A 24,387-nucleotide genomic window follows, 5' to 3' on the forward strand; every position below is an offset into this window, starting at 1 on the left:
TTCTATTTCTGCTCCTTGTTTTTGCCATGTGGAATGTGTTTGGAGAATTGTTTACCTGGGGTGATTGCTTGGTTGCATTCTGGTGAGGATTGTTTGAGCCTGATGGCCAATCCAATCCAATCCAATCCAATCCAATCCAATCCAATCCAATCCAATCCAATCCACCTGTCTGGACTCTCAGAGAGGGGCACGAGTTGTGAGTTAGTTAGATTTGGTAGTTAGAAAGGTAGGTTTGTCGTTTTAGGATCTCCTTTAAATAGTATATTAATGTATTATAGCATAGTTATAATAAAGAACTCATCCAGCCTTCTGAATGGAGTCAGACATCAGCATTTCTTCCCACTGGGTTCACCTGCATGTACAATAGGCACCAGCAGCACTTCCATTTCTCTTTACTTTCTCTTTACTTCCCACTTATCACTTCAGTATTATTCTCGGCCTGGCACCATTAAACCTCCTTGACTCAAAGATTAAAGAGTGCAAAGCACACAGTAAAAGGATCCTTTTAATTAAACTGGGACATGTTACAAATTTTACAAAATGAGCCCTACAAATACACAGAATTCAAGCTGTAAAAAGGTGAATTAAAATAAGCATGTGCATGATCTGGTCACTGAATATGAACTGTATTTAGAGGTTAAGGACTTAAGGACAACAGTGAAATATCCAAAATAGGGCTGTGCTCACTGAGTCTTGTGACAGGTATCCAACTCACTGCTTTTATCTGAACATCTCCCTTGAAAATATAAGTTATGCAATAATATTTTATAAATGCTTATGGAAATGCCATAAAAACAATCCATAGAGTTCATTATCCCTGCTAAAGGGATTATGTGGAGTACAAAATCCAGCAGTTATTTTGCACTTTTTAACCCCAAATAAAGCACACATCCATATCTGTGGTACGAAACTGAGAGGTGAAGTGCTGTCCAATTACTTGATTTAGAAGCAGTGAATAAAATTTGAACAAGATTCCGGTTACTTAAATTCAGTGTTCCAAATCCCAATTGTCTTCAAGGACAGTATTTCAAACTTCAGTTTTCTGAGACTCTTTCTTGGTTTAATCTATTTTTTTTCCCTCAAAGAAAAGGATGAGTTAGACTCAAACAAAAATAAATATAATAATTAAAAAACCCCATGTTTACTGCATGCAGCAGCATTTTTCAGACTCACTGGACCATGGACAATGAAACTGAAAGCTATGTCAGGTTAGAGTAAGTTTATTTTTAATAGCACAGTCAGAAGCACTTCTCTACAAAAAGTTATGACTTTCATTATGTCTATAAATAGGCAACCTACTGAATTATCAAATGGAATGTTAATGACATTAGCATTAAGTCCTAATTAAACAATGAAGCAATATGCATTACAATCTGCCAGCAAAATATGCATAATCAGAAAAAGATTTCATAAAATAAGGATAATTTGGTTATTTTTATTAAGCAGTAAATAAAGAGTTTGTGCTGATTGGTGAAAGCTCACTTGAGAAACATGGGAAATGTCAGGGATGGAAGGAGGGACTTGAATAACAAAACATCTGCTATCCCAGGCACGTTACAGGAGTTTCACTGGATTTTTTTCCTCAGATCATTTGCTCCTCTACTCAAATAATCCTGCTATCCATTTTCACAGTTATCATTCCACTGTTCATTTTCTTTCCCAAATACATTTACTTTTATATTTCACTAACCTCCTAAAAGGCTTCAGGAAATACCTGTCACTATTTTACACCTTTTTACTACAGCATTAAAGGGAAATGACTCAACCACGTTCAGTGAGGAAAGCAGTGGCAGAGCCAAAAAAAAAAAAAAAAAATTCCATTTTTTTAGAGTCCCAAGTGGATCCATAACCCACTGGTGGTGTTATTCCTCACGTGAGTCCTGCTCTGTCCCCTCTCATGACACTTGTGCACGTGTTTTCAGACCTGTGCATGCCAAGTGCTCCCTCAGCAGACAGGAATATCCTCACCATGCAACTGAGAGGGCTGCTGGCTTTTACCATGCTCATATTTTCACTTTGGACTCAGACTGAGAGTCTGGCAAGGAATCAAATGTTTCCTGGCTTAAAACTTCCATGGAAAGAAAACACATCATGTACAAACATCACCAAAATAAGAGGGTGGCTTTTATATATATTTTTTTTTCATTTTACAGTGGCTTCCTTAAAATTAGATTTTTTTATATTTTTCATAAAGCCATTTTTTCTTTCTTAAAAATGTCTGATGTGATTTTTTAAATGGTGTATTCATGATTATGTATTATTTCAGCATCCAAATATGAAGCAGGGAAATACCCCATGACTTAAGCTAATAAGTTGCTGTAAGAATCCCATAGTGGATTCTCCCTGGATAATCTGCAATCTAAAAATGATTCACTGAAGGTACTTAGCTGGGGCTTACACAGATTTTTGCACAAGAAAAAAAGGCTGAATTCACTGGGTAAATTATTCACAACAAAGGAATCCACCATGACTTGCAGTGACTTTCACGCTAGGGAGAAGTTCCCAGAGCAGGGAGCTCAGGGAGCTGTTTGGTTGCATTGGGCTGACAGCTGGTCTCTCATCATGATTAAATGGCTTTCCCTTGGGTGAGCTCCAGAAATATGCTGGGTTTGAGGCAGAATAGATGCAGAATTCCACATTAGCTGTTACTGAGTTTCTTATGCACACAGTGTCTAAAACAGCCCAGGAGGGTTTGGATCTGGGATTATAAAAATGTTGGTTTTACAGAGAAGACTCTTGTATTCTTTCTCAGACTCAGCTTTCCAGTGATTAAAAGCTTGTTCCTCACTCTAGACATCCAGCTCAGGTACAATGACCAGCTCAGGTACAATTACCCACACTTTGTGACCCGGTTTTGAGGCGCAGGTGAGCTGCAGTCTGGTGCAGCATTACCCAGATGTTTTATCATTACTGACCTCAGCTCCAGCCAACAACCTCTCCCCACAGAGCATTTCCAGAGCAGCTTCATGCTCACCCCAAAAAGAGTGAGACACAGCTCATGAGAGAAGCTTCCAGAAGCTGGAGCTGCACAGAAGCACCTCTCAAAGCCAGAGGTGCATTTGTTTGACACCAGCCGCTGTCACACCAGCAGAGAAGCCTGTGCTGATTCAGGAGGGCCCATGGGCATGGCCTGCCCCACTTCCTCAAGTCTTAACCCTACAGAATGTAAGGACAGCACTAAGGCCTTCTCCAGAGCCCCAAATATACAATGAATTATGGGGTGGCACTTCGGAAGGAAGTATGAGATCCTGAGAAACTCCACCTAAAAATGTGAGTGTTCTGAGACCCTGAATTGTTTAGTCAAATCCATCTGGGTCTGACATACACTCAGGCTGGTACTTTCCATCTCTTTGCCAACGTATGCAAGTAGTGTAAAATATATTGTCTGTTGGAATTGTGACAGCAAGAGTATTTTCTGTTAAAGTCCCCTCTGATAAGAACTCCCATGCAGTCGACAACTGCATCTTCCTGATACTTTGCTGTCAACTTTCTAAATCTCAGATGTCAGTGAGATTTACAACATTCCTGCTGGGCTCCCCAGCCAGATTTTGAAGAACCATTCACTCCTACAAACAGGAACTGGCAGCCTGTAAATAAACATAATGGTGGAATTGCTAATAAGCTCTATTTCCACCACGAGTTGTTTTGTTGCTGGAGATGAGGCTGACAACATGAATTCCACACGGCTGACCATTTCCTACCACTCACTTCTGCAGCTCAAAGAATCCTTCTGAGGCAACTTCTGATCCCAATAAAGTTCTTGAAATCATACACCTAAGCTAAGATTTCCATCTGATCATTGCAGCAAGCTCACTATTAAAGTGGGTTGCAATAAATGAATGTTTTGTATCAGTGTCTGGAACTTCCAGTGTCACTTCTCCATCTTACCACAGGGACTTGGCATTATTGCTTACCCAGGAATGCAGGCAACTGCTCTGCCACCACAACTCTCCCACATATTTTTCACAATTCTGGCAACACCAGTAATTCTAAGTTTTGGATGTTCTATAGCAGTTGGTTTCTGCAAAGGCTTAAGTGATAAGCTTTCATGAATTAATAATTTTGTCATACAATACTCATATATAACCCCATTGGAGAAAATTTGTTAGGAATTGTAGAGACACACACAGATCAACTGTTTCATGATGTGATCTCAGCAAATTGCTCCCCTTGCTGGAAAATCAGCAACTGCATTAATGGCAGGCACAAAACCCTCAGAAAAAAATTAAAAAGGAACATGAACACAAGACAACCCACCAGGATCTGCAGAGCTTATTGATAATTAATGGCTGAAGAGAGCACTCTCTGAGGCAGGAAAGCCAAGAGAGATCTCTGGAGCAGTTTAGGGTAGTTGTAGTTCCACACCAGACTTTTTACATCCAAGGGGTGACTTGCTACTGATATAAAATCACCAGATAAGTAAAACCCAAAAATGCACTGCAGAGATTATATAAAATATCTATATAAATAACTGTGTGAATGACACCATACACAATACAGAATGAATAAACTTATCCACAGATAAAATACATTCTCATTTGTACTGCCAAGGTATTGAAGCACATATATGAGTGCTGAAGAAATTAATTTTATCCTTTCTCTAGAAGAGATTATGGATTTTAAGTGACCCAGTCTCTTATTGTGTGAAAACAGTACATTAATACTTCTGACTTGTCATTAATCAATACATCACTAGCAAATTATTCTTAAAATTAAGCTGTTGCAACACACTGCTGAAGCAAAAAGATTTAGAGGGGGGAGAGAGGGGGCTAAAATAAAATGAGATCCAATCCAAGGAGCTGTGCAACCTGTATGGAATGGGAAATTGCATTTCCCAGCTACACAAAGAGAATCACTGGGGGAACTCTGACAAGATTCAGTCTATGGAAAATATAAAATACAATGTAAAAGAGAAAATGCTGAAAATTCCTCCATAGCATTCCAGTGAAACACATGCCCCAGCACATTTCCACACAGGAGCTGGCAGTGCCTGGCTGTTTCTGAATCAGCAGGTCTAACAGGCAGGTATTTTGTTTCAGGGGTCAATTTTCCCATTGATGCAAGGAGGATTTACACATGCAAGTCCCATTAACATTAATAGGAGTTGCCCACATAAATCCCCCCGCAATGATGGGAAAAAAGACCCCATAGTCTGCAAGGATCCAAGTTCTAATGATTACCTGTCAAATGGCCCTAAGCATCATCATCACCAGAAAAAGCAGACGAAGCAGCTTCATGGCTGAAAATGCCTCCAAAGGAGCAGTAACCACCTGCAGTCCTACAGCCCAGGCAATGCCACAGAAGGGAAATGGCATAAAATGGACTCTTTGAATATGAAGGGTTAATCCAATTAACCAACTTAAAAAGAAAGTACTCATTAAAAAAGGAATTCAAACATATCAAAGCACTCCTTAGGAAAAAAAAGGTGTGAATATTGTATGAGCTCCAAGGTGCTTGAAGGATAATACAGCTACTTGTTTAAAAATTCAATTAACCTTATCTTTCTTTAACTTGATTTATTAATAATCCTACAGATAAATTGCCAGTTTTTAAAAAGTCATGTTATCTTTTGAATACATCCTGTATGACAAGCCTTGAAAACCATTTCAAATAAGCCTAACCCTCACTTTGCACGCTTACATCATTTAAAGAAAGAACAAAATGCAGTTCAGAGCATGATTTCTGTACAATACCAGCATCAACAGTCTGATCTACTGCTCCTGCAAGTGAGCTATTGGGTACTCAAGTACCATAGGAAAAACATTTAATGCTTCCATTCACCCTACGAAAGAGACATGAAAACAGTTTTTAAGCAATCAATGTAGTGTAAAGTCATAGCCTCCAACGTGTACATCATCCCATCGGATCTCAAATCAAATCTGAGCCATTTCCAAACCTGGCTTCACATGGACACAGAGCACTGAGACAGGAACTGACACAAACTTGGTAACACAGGTACCCATATTGGCAATTACAGGTGTCCTCGTGCTGAAAGCAGCCAAGGGAATTCTCAGGAAATCCCAGCTAAAAGTGAACTGTTTTTCTTTGAAAAAAAGTTGAAAGAAACACAGGACCATGCACTTGCAAGCAAACCTTTAATTTTCATCAAGAGATTTCCTTGTAAACACAGATGAGAGATTCAGCTATGATCCCTGTTCTTGAGAGACAGACAGGGATAGGTCCCTCCACTTAGCTCTTTTACAGATCTGCGGATGTTAAATAAAATCACCATACACTCATGCTTCCCAATACACAGAGAAATTACAGCTAAATGAAGAGGCAGCCTGCTTATTAATAGATATATTTATATATATAAATAACTGCTCAATCACAAGCATTCAGAGGTTACAGTTGTTGAACACTGGGAACATTCCAGCCACGTGTTTTTCTGAGGACTCTGGGATTATGCACACACAGACACACACATACCAGTACCTATCCAACAAAGGGTGCAAACACTAACCCTGAAATGCAAACTGGACAGTGGGCATGATGCAGGACAAAGAGAACAGTATCAGTTATGCTGTAAAAAAATAAATAAATTCCCCTTTCTGGCCTGGAGCCAGGTTCAGGGCAGGCACAGGCACCACAGGACTGTACAGAAGCCTGGCTGTGGCACGGCCAGGCAGAGCTCAATGTTCATGACTCAGTGGCATTTTTTATTTACTTACAGTATTTAAGCACTCCTGGAACTGGCTCTACCTTCATGAAGAAGTTTAAACCCCAACTCATCAACTCTAGAGATACTACTGATCTACTGGGTGTGCATTTTAAATTAAATCTTTAAGTACATGATAAATACTTTTCATACCTGATTTCAAGCATGGTTCAGAAGAAGTGCAAGTTTAACATGGTCATTTACAACAGCTTTCTCATTTTGTAGTTTTTTCATACAAACTAGGTTTATAAATATTTCAATAAATTTTACTGTATAAATGCTTCATGGTTTATCATTACAAAATGCATAGTTTACAGCTATCACACTAATTTTAATCCTATTAACTGGGATCAATACAAACCTTTGGAATTATCAGCTGAACCTTCTCTCCACCACAAACTCCCTCAGCCGATGGTCATTTAAACTTCTCAGACCCCAAACTTCCAAAAAGTAACTACTGACTTACTAAAGGCCCAAACAGTGCAACAAATCCAGGGGGCTAATAACAGGAATGCTCCATTTATGACTGAATTTTGTTGGGAAATCTGGCATTAAGTTTAAATTCTGCCATTTTCCTGACTCCAGTAAATGAAGTCACTAGAGAAAATGTGTTATCTGTTAGGTCTTACTAAAATAACTGAATGTAAAATAGTTCCATCTGAGGAACATCTTCTGGATTGTATTTCCTACTTGATTATGGCATCAGTTTCAAAACCACAGAATAAAGCCACTGCAGAACTGTCAATATTATTGCCTTTAAATCCCATTCATAAGACCACTGTGAAGGACAGATGGTGAGCCTCACCTTCAGCTGTTTAATTAGCAGAGATCCAAGGATTTTTAGTAGAAATCATCTTCTAACTGGTAATCAAACTTGCACTTTTTTCTTTTGCTTAGTTTTGACTTCCTCTTTAAAAGATGGAGGAATCTTTCCAAGATGTAAAACAAAACCAAATCATCTCAATCATGAATTCTATTTTAGCACTTTCATTTAGATGCTTCATTCTGTATTTTTTTGTTTAGATACAAACCCCACTGGATCTAGTGGACCTCTGACTGTTTAAAAGTGTCTCAGCTATCAATGAAACGACTTTAAAAAGATGATCCAAGCTAAGGGAAGTAAGGCAATGGCAAATAACACATGTCTGGGGGTTCAAAACCTCTTTTTCTAACCCTTCCTCTCTTATGTCCTAGTTTGGGTCAACCTCCTCTTCTCCTAAGAGAACACTGTTCATTCATTCATTCATTCATTCATTCATTCATTCATTCATTCATTCTTTGTAACAGCAGCACCACCTTCACTACTGCTCTCCTCAGCTGAAGTTTCAGGCTTTGTCTCTGGTGAATTATTCAATCCAGACTCTTCTGGCTCAATCTCATCTTCATCATAAATAATATCTTCTGGATTCGGTGGGGGGGGGCAAAATTCCTCTGTTGGAAACATTTCTCGGAAAATAGTCTCAGCCTATTCAGGAAAAAGAAGAATAACATAAACTTTACCTTGAAATGTAACACCCTGAGGCAATATTTTACAGATATTTAAGATTAACCTCCGTTCTTTCAAATCAATAGTGATTTAGTACTTTGACAGTATTGTAAACACATGGGAAATCCATTCCTTCTTGCAGACCTCGAAAGAGAAAAAGCAATTTATCTTTTTACATTGTTCTATTAGGAAGTCCCAGCATGGGGCTTTGTAAAAAATGCTGTTCATTCTGTGCTGCATTGAGAATAAGAAAGAGGATTTTTCTGGAAGTAAACTGATTTTTTGCTATAAAACTATCCCTAGCTGCATTCAAGCAAAGCATGGGAAAGATCTTGGCTCTTTCCAGAGAGAAGGATCCATTTCACAAGGAAACCCAGGGAACTGTACATATGTACAATCCATATCATGGCTAGATGGGTTTCCTTCCTAGATTAAAAAACAGCAAAAAATTCTATTTCTCCTTTTCTGAACAGCTTAAACATACAGCACAGCTAAGAAATACTCTTATCCAAAGGAATATTACCACTGAAAATACATCCCAATACATCTGTGGTTTATTTAAAACTCCTATCTAGAATCTTTAATTCCAAGGTGCACAGACCTGTATGTGTGAAAAGAACTGTATTTTAGATAAAAAAGACAGATCTAGTTCAATTACTTAATTTACAATAGCACTTGCTCTTCATGCCATCAAAGTTTAGAAATTAAATAAGCACAACAAGTGTTTTGGCCACTACAATGGAAAATATTAAAAAGAAACTTATTCTTGGAATACCAGTGTGGTTGTTATTACAACATGCACAATACAAGTACAAAATCTGGGAGAAAAAAGAACCAATGGAATACAACCTTAGGATTCCAGAGAACCAGACATTTTATACAAACAAAGGATGCCAAAAATCCTTTAAAACCCCACAAGAATGCAAGAAGCTCTATTAACTAGTGTTAAAAACTTATACGTGTCCTTGTACAAATAATCCATCTATAAGGTTATCTTATAAATAAATTTAAAAAGTAATTTAAAGTAATAATTAAAAAATTCAGAAGAGTTATTTAAAGTAATAAAGTAATTCAAAAATAAAAAAAGCCTGAGATGTTGAGAATTTATTTACTGAACCCACATGCTCTCCACATTTCCAACAAGGCTTCCTTTTCCAAGCCCTTAAGCTGCCAAGGCAAACCCAGACACCTGAAGCAGATCCTGGGTGTGGGCTGGGTCTCTCAGAAGGCAGAGCAATATTCCCTTGGCACTTGTCTGCTCAGTGGCAGCCTGTGCTGAGAGCTCCCAACTGGGACTGCAGGAATGCATTTAACCCTGACACTGCTCCAGGCCTGCCCTGCCAGGCTCACTCAGTGCCACCTGCAGAGGCCCATTCACCATGAGGAATCCTGGACAGGAGGGAATTGCCTGCACATCAATCCAGCCCTGAGCTTGTACCCAAGAGCTCTCTGGATGAACTCCACTCCCACCAGCTCTGGGTTTCCACCAGCAGCTCGTGGATGCAGGAGTCCATTATTAACTGCTTAAACGACCCTGTCTACTCTCAGTTCAATTTCATTTTTCATTCTCCTTCCTAAATTTTACTCCTCCATACTCATGCAAAACTGTTTCAAACTTTCTGTATTAATATAGGAAAATTGGACAGTTTTGTCCTCTACTTCAAAACCATAGTTTTGTCATTTGAAAGCCTTGCCTAGTAAGTCTGGGGAGCAAGAGGGTACAACATCCTAAAAAGCTGGGGTTTAACTTTTTGAAAACAAGAGAAAAACTCTTAATTTCAAGTTTGCACTTGTCCTTGCTACTCCAAAAATACATTTCAAGTATTACTGTATTTAATAGAATACTGAGGGAAGATGATGTATTTTGAACTAAATATGTGACAAATGAGAGCAGACAAACATTTCCTATGCAGTTCTCAACAATTATTCAGTCCAATCAGTCAGCAAATATCCACTCCAAAAATGGTCTAACAGATACAAGGTTGAACTTGTGAAGAAATTCTCATGGGAACAACATGGGAGGAATGTTATGTAAGACATCATGACACTGATTACAACTGAACAATTTAGTGGTAATAGAGCACTTTCAGGTCTCCCAAGTTTTTAAGTTAACCTTATCCAGCTGAAGCAATACAGAATAAACAATAATAATTTAACATCTCTTTCACTGTAACACTTTGATATTTAATGTAAGCAATTAAGGTAGACAATAGTTCCTTCAATATTCCATAGTATCAGCTGAGAAATGTGTGTCCAGTTGAATCCAGCATTAAGCCACAGGCATGTAAAGCCCTTGCATAGCAACTCCAGTAAGTTGGAGTTGAATAAAACTAAATTCTGTTCCTGTTTTACTGCATCCCAACTTGTGGATAAACTGTGAACTTTCACAGCAACTTTTACAGGGACCACAACCAAAGTACCAACACTTGATTAACTCTGAAATCATTCCAGATATAGAAAATAAACAGGTTAAAGGACAAATATTGGCCTGACAGTTTTAGTACAGCCTCTCATGACCATGAAGATGCCTCAGAAGTCTGAAATATGTCAGGGAATATATTACTTTAGCTCATAATAATTCATGTCAGGTTGCAGCAGTGAAAACAGAAAACTGGAAGCCAGATGCTTTACTAGATCCACACAGAGAGAGTTTGAAAAGATCATAAATGGCATCTTCATTTCATTTAGCCTGTCCTCAGGGCAAGTAAATGCAACCATCAGCACTAATTCAGTATCACACCAGGACCTGAACACAGAATTACAATAAAACAAGAGGGCAGTAATTTGTATATGAGGTGTAGATGAAGAGTTGTCTGTAAGAGCTGTGGTCCTGCCTTGCCAATAATGTATCAGCAGTGCAATCACACAGCATGACAAACAGAATTCAGTAATACTGGCAGTAATGAAGAAAATAAATCACAGCAAGTATCACTAAAACACTAATCCCAAAATGATTAGAGAAATCAGATATAATTTTCAAAGCTATCTTTAAGACTAATACACACACTGGATTTTTTTAAGCTGTTCTGATCCATGAGTTTGCAAATATCTCCTGTTTGGAGATTCCCATCCTGTTCCTAGGAGGGTGAGAGTGATTTGGGAGTGGAAGACACACCAACTTACAGCTATTACAAGGTCCCTGCATGGTGTGACTCCTGCTTCATCCTCAGCCTATTCTTCATTTTGCTCTCACACACGACTTCCAATTATAAACATGTTTACACTGAAATATTTCCTCTTTTCACTTCTTGTGACCATTTGTTTCAAAATTTAAGTCAGGTTCAAAAAAAAGCAGCCTCTCTCTGTTTTTGTCTGAAAGGCAGTGATTTAGGCTCTTGATGGTTCCTCCTCAGAGATCTGCTGAGCATCTCTCTCACTGATGGCCAACAGTTTGAACATAAAGGCTGAACTACAGCACCAAGAATACTGAAACAGGACCTGATCTACTCCATCATTGTTCACTGCTAAGAAGAAAACCTCCTAAGGGAAGACAAGCCCGAATGTTAGAAATGTTAAAATCAGAAACAAGTTTAAAGTGTATTTAATCAGTTTTTAACATGCCTTGTTTTAAACAACAGTTTGAAAAAAATCAAATTTAGAAAGGAACTCATTTACAATTTAAAACTGCTACCATAATAATTGTCTTGCATTATTTTTTTGTCTTTACAGGTCTTTATCCTGCTGAGAGGCAAATTATTGCCTTGTAAAGCAAAATGAAGGATACTATTAGCCCTTAATGACACTGTTCTGACCCTGCAGTTCAGGCTATGTCAGCCTTTCCACTTCAAAACCTTATTTTTAAGAGGTTTATGACTTAGTCATAAAAAATCCTGCAACTGGCTAGAAGATGGCATGCACATTGTCTGAACATAGCTATTAAAAACACAGCTTTAAAAATGCCTAGTGACACTTAATCCTCCAAAGCTGTGAAGTGTTCTCCTGTCTCTGACAGTGCCCTGACACCACAGGGGCTGCTGGGGCAGATCTGCCCAGGAATTTGTACCTTCCTTATCCAGGGTATCTGTGAAAGGAAAATTTTTTAATACACTGACACCAAGGCAAAGAGAAGGAAAACAGAGAGGAGGCCTAATCTACCACATTAGGAATTGTGCTGGGTTTTTCTCCCAGTAAGGTTCTGGTTTGGGACTGTCCTGCAAGTATTCAACTTCTTTGGTGATCCTTCCAACTTGAACTGTAGACAGGATTTTCTGGCTTTGATTTGTACTCTACCTCCTCCTTTACCTTCCAGGTGAAACACTGTGACTACTTCCTGATCTCTCCATCCTACCTAGTTTTATAATTCTGCAGAGTTATCATGTATATTATATTAGAATTAAAATTCTGCAACCAAAACCTGCTCTGCCCAACCTGTTTGACAGCACAGTCATTTCCTAAAGCAGAGTCTGGCCCAGAGCAGACATAAACATTGGAGGGTAAGCCAGCATAGGAACTCTTCTCCACTCCTGAGGAATCTCTCATGTTGAAGTAGACTGCCCAGAGGACTCTGGGTTTCTCCAGTTCTTCATTTTCAGTCTCTGAAAAGGAAAAGGAGTGTTTGCAGTAATCAATGTTGTTGTGTGATAAGGTAAACATGTAATCTAGCACACTAGAAATTAAATTTTTACCATGGAATTACTGTAATGAAGTATTTTTGTTCTTCAAAAAGCCAACTATTTAACTTTCTGAGATTCTCCTTCATCATTCTTTCCCTTTCCTTTCCAAGCACAGCTACGCAAACTCTACTCTCTGCACACCCTCCACCACTCCAGCAGCAGTTATCACTACCAGCACCCTACCAAGAAGCCTGGTTTAAATTTAACACCTCTCACATTATCTCCTTCACTGGGGATAAACTGCCAGAGCACATGACAGACAGCAAGTCCTCCCTGGGCTCTGCCAGCTCACAGCCACTGCATTCCCTGTGCTCACATATTTCTGATGTGTCATTTCTTCCCCTCCTTTCATATTTTATCTTTGTACATAGAATCTCTAATTGTGGCAGTGCTGCTAAATGAAAATAAATTACTAATTTGTATTTATCTACACTTATTGTGCTGCAATTCTCATCAAGAATACAGAATTATCACAAACTCAACTTCCTTGCTCATACTCTGTCCCTCCCTGCTGTACTTTACACATTGCTATGATCCCTCTGCACACAGGCAGAAAAACCCCTGGAAAGATGAAGGTCACTTTTGAACAGTGCACAATGCAATGGAGGAACACAGAACACAGAATCTGAGCTTAACAGATACTATTTGTTTGGAATATTTGCTGACCCTTTCTTGTATTTTACCTCCTCTAAAGTAAATGAAGCTTGTAAAAGACCTTACGAGATTTACTTCTTTCCAAGGCAGAAACTTCTTGATAACTACAGCATTCAAAACAGTATTTTAAAGCAGTTGAATTACAAAAAAGAGATAAATCTATGCTACTCCTTCAGTATCTTTTTAAAACTGTCAAATAGTTAAAAAAAAATTAGGTTCTACCCATACTGAAGTTTGAAATATAAATTAAATTCATCAGCCTGTGAAAGTCTGAGCCTTAATACAGGGCAAGATGCTCTTTAATATATTTAAAAGTTCACATTGCTCATAAAAGTTACTTCTTCCTCATTTAGGCAGGAAAATGAATGGAGTCCTCTTCTCCAGGTGACTTTGCCTCTTTGACCTGCCATGGCCCAGTGCTCACTTTATCTGGTGATTCATTTTCAATAACTCCAACAGTATTTGTTCTGACATTTTAATTAAAATACGACCACTACCTCATCCTGATGATAAAAAGGTCTGTGTGTCAGGGAAAACTGGCTTTTCAGTGCCTCAGTGCACCTGAGGACCCCTATGATCACAGAGTTCCTACAGAAGAATTTCAGTCAGCTTCTAAACAATCTATCATTTCGAAACTGGATCACTTTAAACATGAAGATTAATGCTACCCCTCCCCAAATGATTAGAAGACACTAAGCTGATCTTCTCTTCACCAGGTCTTTGAAACACATGGCACTGTCTTGAAAATTGAAGATAGAAGTTAAATATGAAAAGGTGAATATTAGCAGGCTTTAAGTTAACACATATACAAATGAGAAATGTTTGCAATTCTCCAGTCTAATAAAGTTTTCTATTTACAAATCCAGGTTGTTTTCTAAATATTACAAGCAAACCAATTATGAATATTATAAAGTACTCCCACATCTTAGTAACTTGCATTTACACCAAGAAAACCCTTGTCAGTGGGAGCTGAGCATTGTTTTCTCTCAGAAGAAGTGTGATTTATTGCCTTGCAGCGTGGGCACAACTGTATTTAAACTGCTTTGGCCAGGGTTAGAACACAGCAGCATCTCCCACATGCACATCACCTACTCTGTGAGCATCTACCACAAACGTGGTTCCAGTCAAGATCTCAGGATTAAATTTCAAAACCTTGTGTGGAATCAGCCCAGGTATTTCAGGAACAATTTCCTTCTGCTCCATCAGCAGCTGCTTTCCTGTGGGGTGTGGAGTTGTCCAGCTCAAGGCCAAAGTTCAACAAAGTAGCCAAGGATTCCTTGAATTTAGGGCCAAGTAGCTCGTAATTGGAAATCTATCTTTGTGATTACAATACAGAACAACTTTATGCTTCCACTGCTTACAGCAGAATCCAGAAAATTTCAATTCAAACAGCAAACAAGGAAACACTTGAAGACAAGAGGCTGAGCAACAGCCTGAGAACAAGAGGCAACAAGAAGCCTCCACAATTCCATAAATATTTCATTTCACTACTGCACCTTTCAAGGATGTGATGAACAGCAAATATGTTCCATAGAAAAAAGGAAATGTGAAAAATAAACAGGCCCCAGACACTTACAGTCATGTCCTTGGATACTGAAGTTAAAGCACAGCTGAAGAAGTCAGTAACAGCTACTTTAGTAAATAATATTTATGCAAGATCATATCATAATACCTCATTAATTTATTTTTACCTTTTTCTGTATTTAGACTGAATAACTTCTGTACAACAGGCTCTAAATCTTCCCTTGCAGTTTTAGTTGATGGACAGGTTAGATGGACTAAATCTGGGGAAAGAGAACACAAACTAATTCCAATCACCAACACACAAATAGATAAACAACATTTACAATATTTATAAGGCACAGCAGGCTTTTAGAAATCACAATTCTTCACAAAATCCCTTCCTTTAAGCCAGGGAAGTGCTGTAGCATGGACATACAGTGTATGCACAGCACACAGAGAAATTCTCTGCAAACACCTCAGAATTCTCTGAGCTACTCATGATGTACATGACTGTGCAATCCTTTGTACAACATTTTATTCATTCACTTCTTAGATGGGAGGAGCTATTGCTGAACAAGCCTTTATTTGTTCTGTTTTGTAGACTCTGCAGTTGCTGCCTCCTTGGACAACCACTTGAAAAAGCTCCTGACCCTTTTCTGTCCCACTGGCCCCTGCTCAGATACAGAACCAGCTGCTTCACCCCACCTGATTTTCCAGCCATTCATTCATTTAAAAGCCTCACCTTAAAGCTTTTCATGGGTCCACCTTACTGGACTCATTTGCTCCTGGAAACTTCTCACCAGAGAAGTGTCCATCAGAGAATCCTGAAGGAATTTAACACTGTACAAAATTTAAACTGATCAGTTTTTTCTTCATTACTGTAAATTTCTGATTCATTTAAAAGCATTTAAAAGCAGAGCCCAGCTCTGGTATTATTTTAAATCTAGATGACATTTTTGTCTCTTCTCTCTGATGCCTGGCTGTTGTCATTATTTTCCAGTACATCACACAGATCTTGAGTCTGGTTCCATCAGGAACAGAAATTTAACCCTTCATGCTCCTCTGCTTTCAGGTTGCACACATACAGATTCTATTCAAGTATTAATATTAATTTTTTTTATTCAACCCAAACTAAACCTTCTGTCTGAAGGAATACATACTAAAATAAAGAAAAGGGTGGTGATAATCAAAGTTTCCCCCTAACCTTAACTAGATGCTTCCAATCCCAAACACTGTAATAAAATCTATTCTTTCCTCAAAAAACCCAGCTATAAATCACTAAAGTTCACATCATTTGCTTTCTATAAAACCTTTTTTATTATCTTTAAGGTTATGGTTATGAGTCACAGTCATCAGTATATATTTTGATTATATTTGATTTACTCAGGTATAACTGCATTAGTTACAGTGGTTGCCAACATTTGTCTTCAAGTAATTCTCCCAGCAAGAAGAACGATGAGTTCAGTTCCTGATTTCATCATTACAGTCTCCATTTTTAGGGCAAGTGAAGGAGTTTGGTTCCACTCAAGTGGCAATACAGATGATGTGCCTGTCATTTGTGCACTGTGATCAAAGAGTAGATGTATTTGTATACTTATCTTAAATAATTGTTCCAAGGAGAAATCAGTCAGGTTAAAACCCATTTACAGATAATGATGTAAAAGTTTTTTAAAAAATTATGAAATATGTCCCATAACTGGAACTCAGCAATGCCTAATATAGAAGTTTATTATTTCAATATATGAAGACAAATTTCATTAAGGAAGGCAGTACCTTCTCTTCTGAAATGAAAGGAATTTATGGAGAAAAGTAAATAACAGAAACCTTAATATTTCAGCACCACAGAAATCTTCCTGAAACTAGTATTTTAGATCTATGGAACATCAATCCTTCATTAGTTTCACTTCCTGCTTCCTGCTGTATGTATTTTGTGAATCCTTAATAAAAAGAAATCAGCTATTTAAATGATAAATATTAACAATATGCTTTATAGTACTAAGTTGTTAATTAATTACAAGCTTAGATTTTTTACTATTATTTAGTAGGAAATATAACTTTGAATGACTTAATAATTTACTTTGCTCTTCTTTTATATGCAAAGAACTTAGTTCAAGCCTATTTAACAGCAAAATAAATTGCTTATTATTGCAGTTCTTTCTTGTTAAAAAGAATTAGGTAAGGTAACCTCTAATTCTATTCTAATAAATACCCAAAATGAACATTCTATTGCTCAATTATTTCAAGTTCACATAAAATACCAACAACAGAATCCTTTCAGAAGATAAAAATTTCCCAAATACAGTGTATTAAATGGTATTCCCATTTAATAGTTCAGCTAAGGGAGCCCATTTTCAAAAAACCCAAATGACAGATTACCAGGAAGATTCAAGATTTGTATCTTTCATTAAGATTTCATTGGATTATTATTTTTACCTCCTGAAGGAGGATTTATTCCTGTGTAAGTGAAAATGAGTCCATGAAGCTCCACAATGGCAGGAAGCCAATCCTCCCCGTGTTCTGTGCAGCGGAGGAACAACACCCAGAGATTTTCAGTTGTGCCCCAGAGCTGCCAGAGCCCAAGGGGAAAAGCTCCTTTACTTACAGGTGTCCTTCATGCAGGTCATGGTGGAGGAGCAGAGCTCGATGGCACAGACTGCTGCCCTGCCCGGCTCCAGGGGAGGCACTGTCAGAACAGAAACCTGGGCAGCAGAAAGCAGAGCTTGAGGGAAAGCACATCCTGGAGGATGGGGCAGCACCACCATCCTCACCACAGCTGAAAAGGAACTGCAATTGCACTGCTTGGTTTTCTAGTGGGCTACGACAGCAACTCTGATTAATATCCTCTAAAATTAAAGGCTGCAAAGACTGACAAAGCAGATCCAAAGAAGCATCTTAAAGTGTACAATAAGAACTTCAAACAGCAAAAAGGAATGTTTAAAAAAACCAAAGGAACTTTGAACAAAGTTTAGACAAGATAAATAATTAACAGAATAGTCAGGGTAACAGTTTATTAAAAAGCAAGCAAAATTAAAATTAAAGACAGCAGCTTAGAAACTCTATTAATTATAGTGTAAGCCAAACAGGAAAATCCCAGTCACTGAACTAAACTAAAATAAAATTTGTAATAGTTTTATAGACACTAAAACAAATTAAACAATTACCAGTACAGAGAGGTGACTAAAGATCTTGATTCAAGCACAAACAAAACTGAATTAATGACTTAATTCCTACCAACAATGAAATATTAACACATGAGACATGTGATACAGAATTGGTGTGTACCTGCTGCTCTGAGTCTGTGTTCAATACAGACTGATCTGTAATGAGCACTGCCCTGGAGATCTGCCTACAATTAAATAAAAGAATGATGTAAAAATAATGATATAATCAATTTAATTATGCAAAATAAAAACAAAGATGTAAAAAACAGCAATTTAGAATCCTAGTTTTGGTAATACCAGGGCCATTTCACTATATAACCTTTATTACTATGATTCTTAGTGGGATGTTTTGCCTGTTGCTGAAGCAGAAACACACCTGGAACACCAATGTAGTATTTTCAACAACCAAAACAGGTGATGAATACATGAGTCAGTGCAATTGTATCAAACAGCCTCCTTCTGCTTTTTAAAAAGTTCTTTTGCCCATTTGATCAAGATTAGCAGCAGCACATTAAGGCCTTGTGCTGCTCCAGAGAGCACAGGAGCCTCGGGATGAAGGGGAAATGCAGCAGGGTGGAGGTCACTCATCACCTGCACTTTGTGCTCCTGGGTTATTCCTGCTCTGCCCTCACCAGCACAGCTCTGCTGATCCCTCCCTGCCCTGTTCTGACACAGAGGCCATGCCCAGGGCTTCTGGCAGCAACAAGCCAATCACAGAAATCAAGGAAGTTTAGTACTTGTCTAAAGCTGAACAAATTTAAAGCAAGGACAGCAAGTGGCACCTTCACCTTCCACACATCCTAGCAAATATGAAATTCCTAACACATTTAGAGCTCTTGGATTTTTATATAGAAAGGGGGAATCTGATTTTAATGACAACTGAAGAAAACCTGACTATAGAAAGTACACAGTATATCCTCCAGTTAATAGAGAAATACTTTGCACAGAATTGAACTGTACTGCAAAAATAAAGGAGTGGACAAGAGGTTCTTCAGTTTAACTTGCAGGGTACTTTACACACCATGATTTAAAGAAATTGTGGTTTTTGTTTTACCACATACCTGTAACACACATTTGTGCATGTGCTCTCTGAGAGGTAACTGTCTTCCACAATAAAATAATTGGCACTTATTCTTTGCCCAAAATGATCCACAATAGCTTTGCACCTGTTTAAAAAAAAAACCACAGAAAGAAATTTTGATGTAAGGTAACAAAAACATGCATCACTTGTTAAAATTCAGTTATACAGCACAATATTTGTAACTTTCATTAAATTTAGCTATGTATTTCTTGAACATGTGACCCCTAAACCAATTCAACTGATCACCAAATCCTAGACTGACACATTCTACCTGGTATATATGCAGTTTACCCATGCAATGCCAATACAGATAATGCCATCCCAACTTTAATAAATTAAACCATTTTTTCAGAAAATATAAGCTTACAGCACTGGCATTTAGCTCTACATTTCTTACCTCACGATACATAAAAAAAATGAAACTGTGAATTATTTTGGAGGTACCACCCTATTGCAGTGGGGTTTCTTTCTTAGGAAGACACCTTTACCAAAATCAAGTTTATTTTGACAATAATATTTGACAAATTAAATAGCAAATTAACTTTGGAGATTTGGGAAAGCTTCCTGACAAATGAGTGCACCAGACTGTTCCAAGAGTGAGTTACTCTGTTTATCACTAAATATACCCTTTATCTCTAAGTGACACACAAAGGGATTAACTCAGTCCTGGTGTTTTAAGAACAACACAAATGTTCTCCACAGAACAAGGACAGAAATAGAAGTGGGACAGAAATGCAAACCACAGAAATGAACCCATTCAGTGAGCTTAAATGAGAATACAAATTTCAGATTTTGAGGGGGAAAAATGTCTGTGAAAGAACAAACTTCACTTATGTATGACATATGAAGCTACATCATATATATGAGACAAAGAAAAAGGAGGCTGCACACAGATACTCAGTAAAGCAACCTCTGCTGCTGATTCCATATCCATGATCTGAGTTCTCTTCTACACTATCAGAACATTTACTGCATAAATAAATAAAGCAAATTAGCTTTACTGAACTTTTTGCTGGGGCATGAAAATTATCTGTTTTAAAAAATTAAACTCTTCTGAATGACTCTACCAATGTTTCAACAATTTAACACACAGGACTTAAAGCAGTGAATTTTCTCACACACACACACACGCGTGCATGCACAGGGAAACATCTAAAGGAACACAATGCCTGAGCCAGAGACCATGTACAGATTTACCTTTTTATCATAACTTTTTCTGTAGAGTATCTGACAAGCAAGTTATGCCTTAGGAATGAACAACATTTCTGTAACCTAAAGCTATTTGTCAGCTTCTGTGATTATAATGATCTACAAACCCAAATCTATACAAGTAATAGCAATCAGCTCCACCAGCTCTGATAAACCAGTTGTTCTTATAACCTGAGATGAGAATTGAAAAAAGGTGACACACAGTCCTCATCTGTAAATATAAGAGGTTTATGACTATTAAACATGTTTTTGTAACACTGATTTCTAATGCTGACCTCCCAGGCATCTGGTCCCTACATATATTCCTATTTTCAAATTCAACAGGTACCTGACAACAGTACAAGCACTGTTAACATCTAACATTCTTCAGTTTCAAATTCTAGCCAATGTGTGCTTCACTTGAAACTTTAACAAGTTTTTCCTAACTGTTAATCCCAGTGATTTCATCCTCGAGCTCTCATTTGAATACTGCAAATAAACAAGGAAGTTGAGCTGCTGCAGCTCATTTCTAATTATAACCTTTCTTATTGTTTATGAAACAATTTCCCCACCATCCCCTAAACATTATGGAGGGGAAAGGTTGATTAAATGTCATGTTGCATCACTCAAAGCCAGCGAAAGCAACGACACATTTTATTTTCCTGCTAAGTGTTCTTTCCTCTCCTTTGTTCAGGAATAGCAGCAGGTCATATGTGTGATAAGATTTTAAACTGAGAGAGAGAGAGAGAGAGAGCTTTTAATTTCAGTCCCACTTTACTTCAAAGGGTGATGCTGAGAAAATTTCTTTCAAGTAGTGCTTCCACATGCAGCAAACACTCCTGCACTGACATTATCAGGTCTCTGTCATCTGATCTGTGTTGCGACAATGAATCACAGCCAACCCTCCATTGACCTTCTTTCAATGTGTCTGGATAAAAGGATGAAAATTAGAATCCATCTCCTTGCAGTGCCACGAGTTATAAATGTACTTTATAGGGCTCATTATCCAAACTAATGGACTAAGGGCGACATCCTTGAAATGGACTCAGCAGCACTGACAAAGCCAGTGTGCAGTATTTCAGCAGATATGTAAATTACTGGCTGTTTGCTCTACCTTTTTATCACAGATGTATAAATGGCCATTTATCACATCTCTTCCATTTTGAGACAGAATTATGCAATTGGAAACATATGTGGAGTGTGATCAATATAAAATGCTCATCATTATGATGAAATTTTACATGTACCCAAAAAAATGACATACAATAAACACAGAGAAAAACAACATTAGCATACATTAAACGTGGCTTTTTTCCTCAGCCTCAGAAATATGAGGTGGTTTTTATTTTCTAACACAGCATCACTGTTCTACATGATGACATACAATAAACACAGAGAAAAACAACATTAGCATACATTAAATGTGGCTTTTTTCCTCAGCCTCAGAAATATGAGGTAGTTTTTATTTTCTAACAGCATCACAGTTCTACCAAGAACTCAGGATGTTCTACAAACTTATTAAAACAGCAGATCTGGTACCATACATAAAAACCAGATATTTTCAAGTGCATTACTAAAACCTTAAAATAGGGATGTCTAAAATTTCCATTCTTTCACCCTGTCTTGCCTGAATCTTATTTTCAAAAATTATAAAAAGATCTACAGAAAAAAAGATAAAAATAATTGTAGAGCTGGGTATGAAATCTACTGTTCTCTGTATATACAGGCATGGGTAGGAAAATGTGAAAAAGCAATGTTAGCCACATCTAGAAAAATGCTGGAATAAACTTTGGTGATATTCTGAGACTTTTAATTAAACTCTAACAAAAAAGTTTTAGACAAAAATCAAGGCTGTAGCTAGAAGTACATATTTTCCTGATGTGTACAAAACCAGGAATATTAAAAATAGAGAAAAAATCCCTGCCTTAAGGCATGGATGAAGCCTGGAGGGCTGTGGAAGGAGCTATAAACTGGTAATGACCACTGCACAATGCATTTCTGCAGTGCTGAGTGAGCCATCTGTAACCTGGGGAAGCTGCCTCTGCAAGCACACAGCCAGCTGCACTGACAACCAGATATGAATTTGCCTCTTACCAATTACTATTAATGGTCTGTTGACTCAAAAGCTCAGTAACTCATAAATAGCCTCATTAACAACTTGATAGCTGATTTTTATTAGGCAAAACACTGAAGCCCAAAGTCAAGAGGAAATACAAGCTGGTGCAGGGAAGGAATACACAGTGAGGAAGGAGATAACAGCAAGAATGAAACAGAAGATAAAGGAAATGGATATCCTGGATGTGTTGTGCTTCTTCATATTCACTATCAGATAATGGCATTATTAAAAGCTCAATGTTTTTGAAATAATGAAAGTCTGCTAAAATCTTTAGAAGTATTCTAATAATTCTGTTCTTCAAAATCTATCATTTTAAAATGGCACAAGTGAACCCCAAAAGCAGCCTAAAAAAAGACAATTGTGCTGTTTTTTTTAAACTATACTCAAAGCATAAAGGCAGTTTAATGGAAAAGCAGCACTCCAGCTCTTCTGGAACACACATAACCTTATGAAGAAAACATTGATTTCAAAGATTTTCAGGATGTGCAGAAGAAGCTGGAAAGTGGGGCAAGCAGTACCACTGACCAGTTAAGACCTGCATAGAGTGGGGTTTGAAGTTGCTACCAACTAAAGGCTTTGTCCCCCTGCAAGAGCAATTTAAGTATTTAAACATTATTGGAATATAAAGCCTCCTACAGCAACAGTTCAGATACCAGTGTTAAAATAAATGGCAGTTCCTGAAAGGGGCACAATTTAACTTGCATATGAATTGTGCATTTGGAACAACACACCTGATGAAACACATTTACATCTTAAAGTCTACAACTGTGCAGTGAACTCCAGAACCTTCAGGAACTGGCAGAAAGGTAAAATCTGGAGTTTATTCAATTTCAGGGAAAACAGCTACTACTTGACCATGTCGTGGCTAATGCCACAAGGACTGTGCTCAAGGAATTGCAGAACAGCTGGGAAGTAAACTCACACCCCCTCATTTAACTGCTCATTCTATTACATTGGTACTACTTCATTTCTAAATTAATTCTCTAAATTTTCTACAAAACATCTTGAACTTTTCAATTATAGAAACTAAGCTGCAAACAGTGTCTTTAAGACAGCCAAAGTCTGCAGTTAGACTAATATCTGATAAAATGTGTATAACAGAAATATGACAATTTACAGAGGTGTGAAAAATGCCACTATGGAAAAAACTCTGTGTTGATTTTTCTTAGCTCAACTTTAAACCTGCCTACAGGCCCGATATTGTTGTAAAAGAATTTATTCTGGAATAAGAGGGCAGCATAGTTTATGACAACAATCTACCTAAAAACTCATTAAAGTCTTTTCTCTTGGAGTGACATGCATTATCAGCAAAGATTAATCTGATGAGTCTTTAGGTGAGCTCCATTTTTAAAAATGCAATAACAGAGGGCTTTGTTGTCATCTGATGAAAATCAATTAGAGTAGGTAAGGCCACAAGGAAAACTAACATCACTCATCACCAGCCCCCCGGCAGCTGAAATGATTTGTCTTCCAAGCTTGGGTGATCAGGAGCTGTAGTAATATCACAGGGAAATTAATTTAGTTTCTATATTCTAGACCCACTTTCCTTGTTCTGGAGGACCTATACACAAATTACTTTTAATCAAGGTTGATGTGCTATTAATACCAAGGAGGATCTGGGAAGAATAATTTTTTTTTTAAATTGACTTGGGACATTTTTCACCTGTGTTTTGTGTATAAACAGGAGGTTCCTGATGGCAGCCTTACCGTCCCGAGGCTCTGTCCAGCACCAGGCAGCGCACGGCGTGACGGAGGCAGTAGATCCCCCCAAACACAGCACACAGCCTGCAACAGGGAAACAAAGGTTATTACTGCACCTCTGCTAATTGCAATCAGTGTGAGTGGTCAGCAAGGCAAGGCTCTGAGGTGTTGGTAACACTGGTTTACTGACAGGAGCAAGATGTGGAGCTGCTGGAGTCCAGAGGAG

General features: G+C 37.9%; 1 protein-coding gene across 2 annotated transcripts in view; it reads right to left on the bottom strand.

The window, feature by feature from the left end:
• Positions 1-6,081: 6,081 nt before the first annotated feature.
• Positions 6,082-24,387, bottom strand: part of CHM (CHM Rab escort protein) — a 53,419-nt gene continuing 35,113 nt past the window's right edge. Inside the window, exons 9-15 of one of the 2 annotated variants that reach the window (XM_053990323.1) lie at positions 24,168-24,245; positions 19,137-19,241; positions 18,197-18,260; positions 17,517-17,613; positions 15,103-15,195; positions 12,513-12,679; positions 6,082-8,123 (exon numbers count right to left, since the gene is read on the bottom strand). In XM_053990323.1, the coding sequence (XP_053846298.1) occupies positions 7,926-8,123; positions 12,513-12,679; positions 15,103-15,195; positions 17,517-17,613; positions 18,197-18,260; positions 19,137-19,241; positions 24,168-24,245 (802 nt within the window). In that variant the 3' untranslated portion in view covers positions 6,082-7,925. Of the gene's footprint in view, positions 8,124-12,512; positions 12,680-15,102; positions 15,196-16,262; positions 16,478-17,516; positions 17,614-18,196; positions 18,261-19,136; positions 19,242-24,167; positions 24,246-24,387 lie in introns of those variants that run through there. The other variant, XM_053990324.1, reaches the window with a different exon arrangement.

The sequence above is a fragment of the Vidua macroura genome, chromosome 14, assembly GCF_024509145.1.
Source record: "Vidua macroura isolate BioBank_ID:100142 chromosome 14, ASM2450914v1, whole genome shotgun sequence".
Lineage (NCBI taxonomy): Eukaryota > Metazoa > Chordata > Aves > Passeriformes > Viduidae > Vidua > Vidua macroura.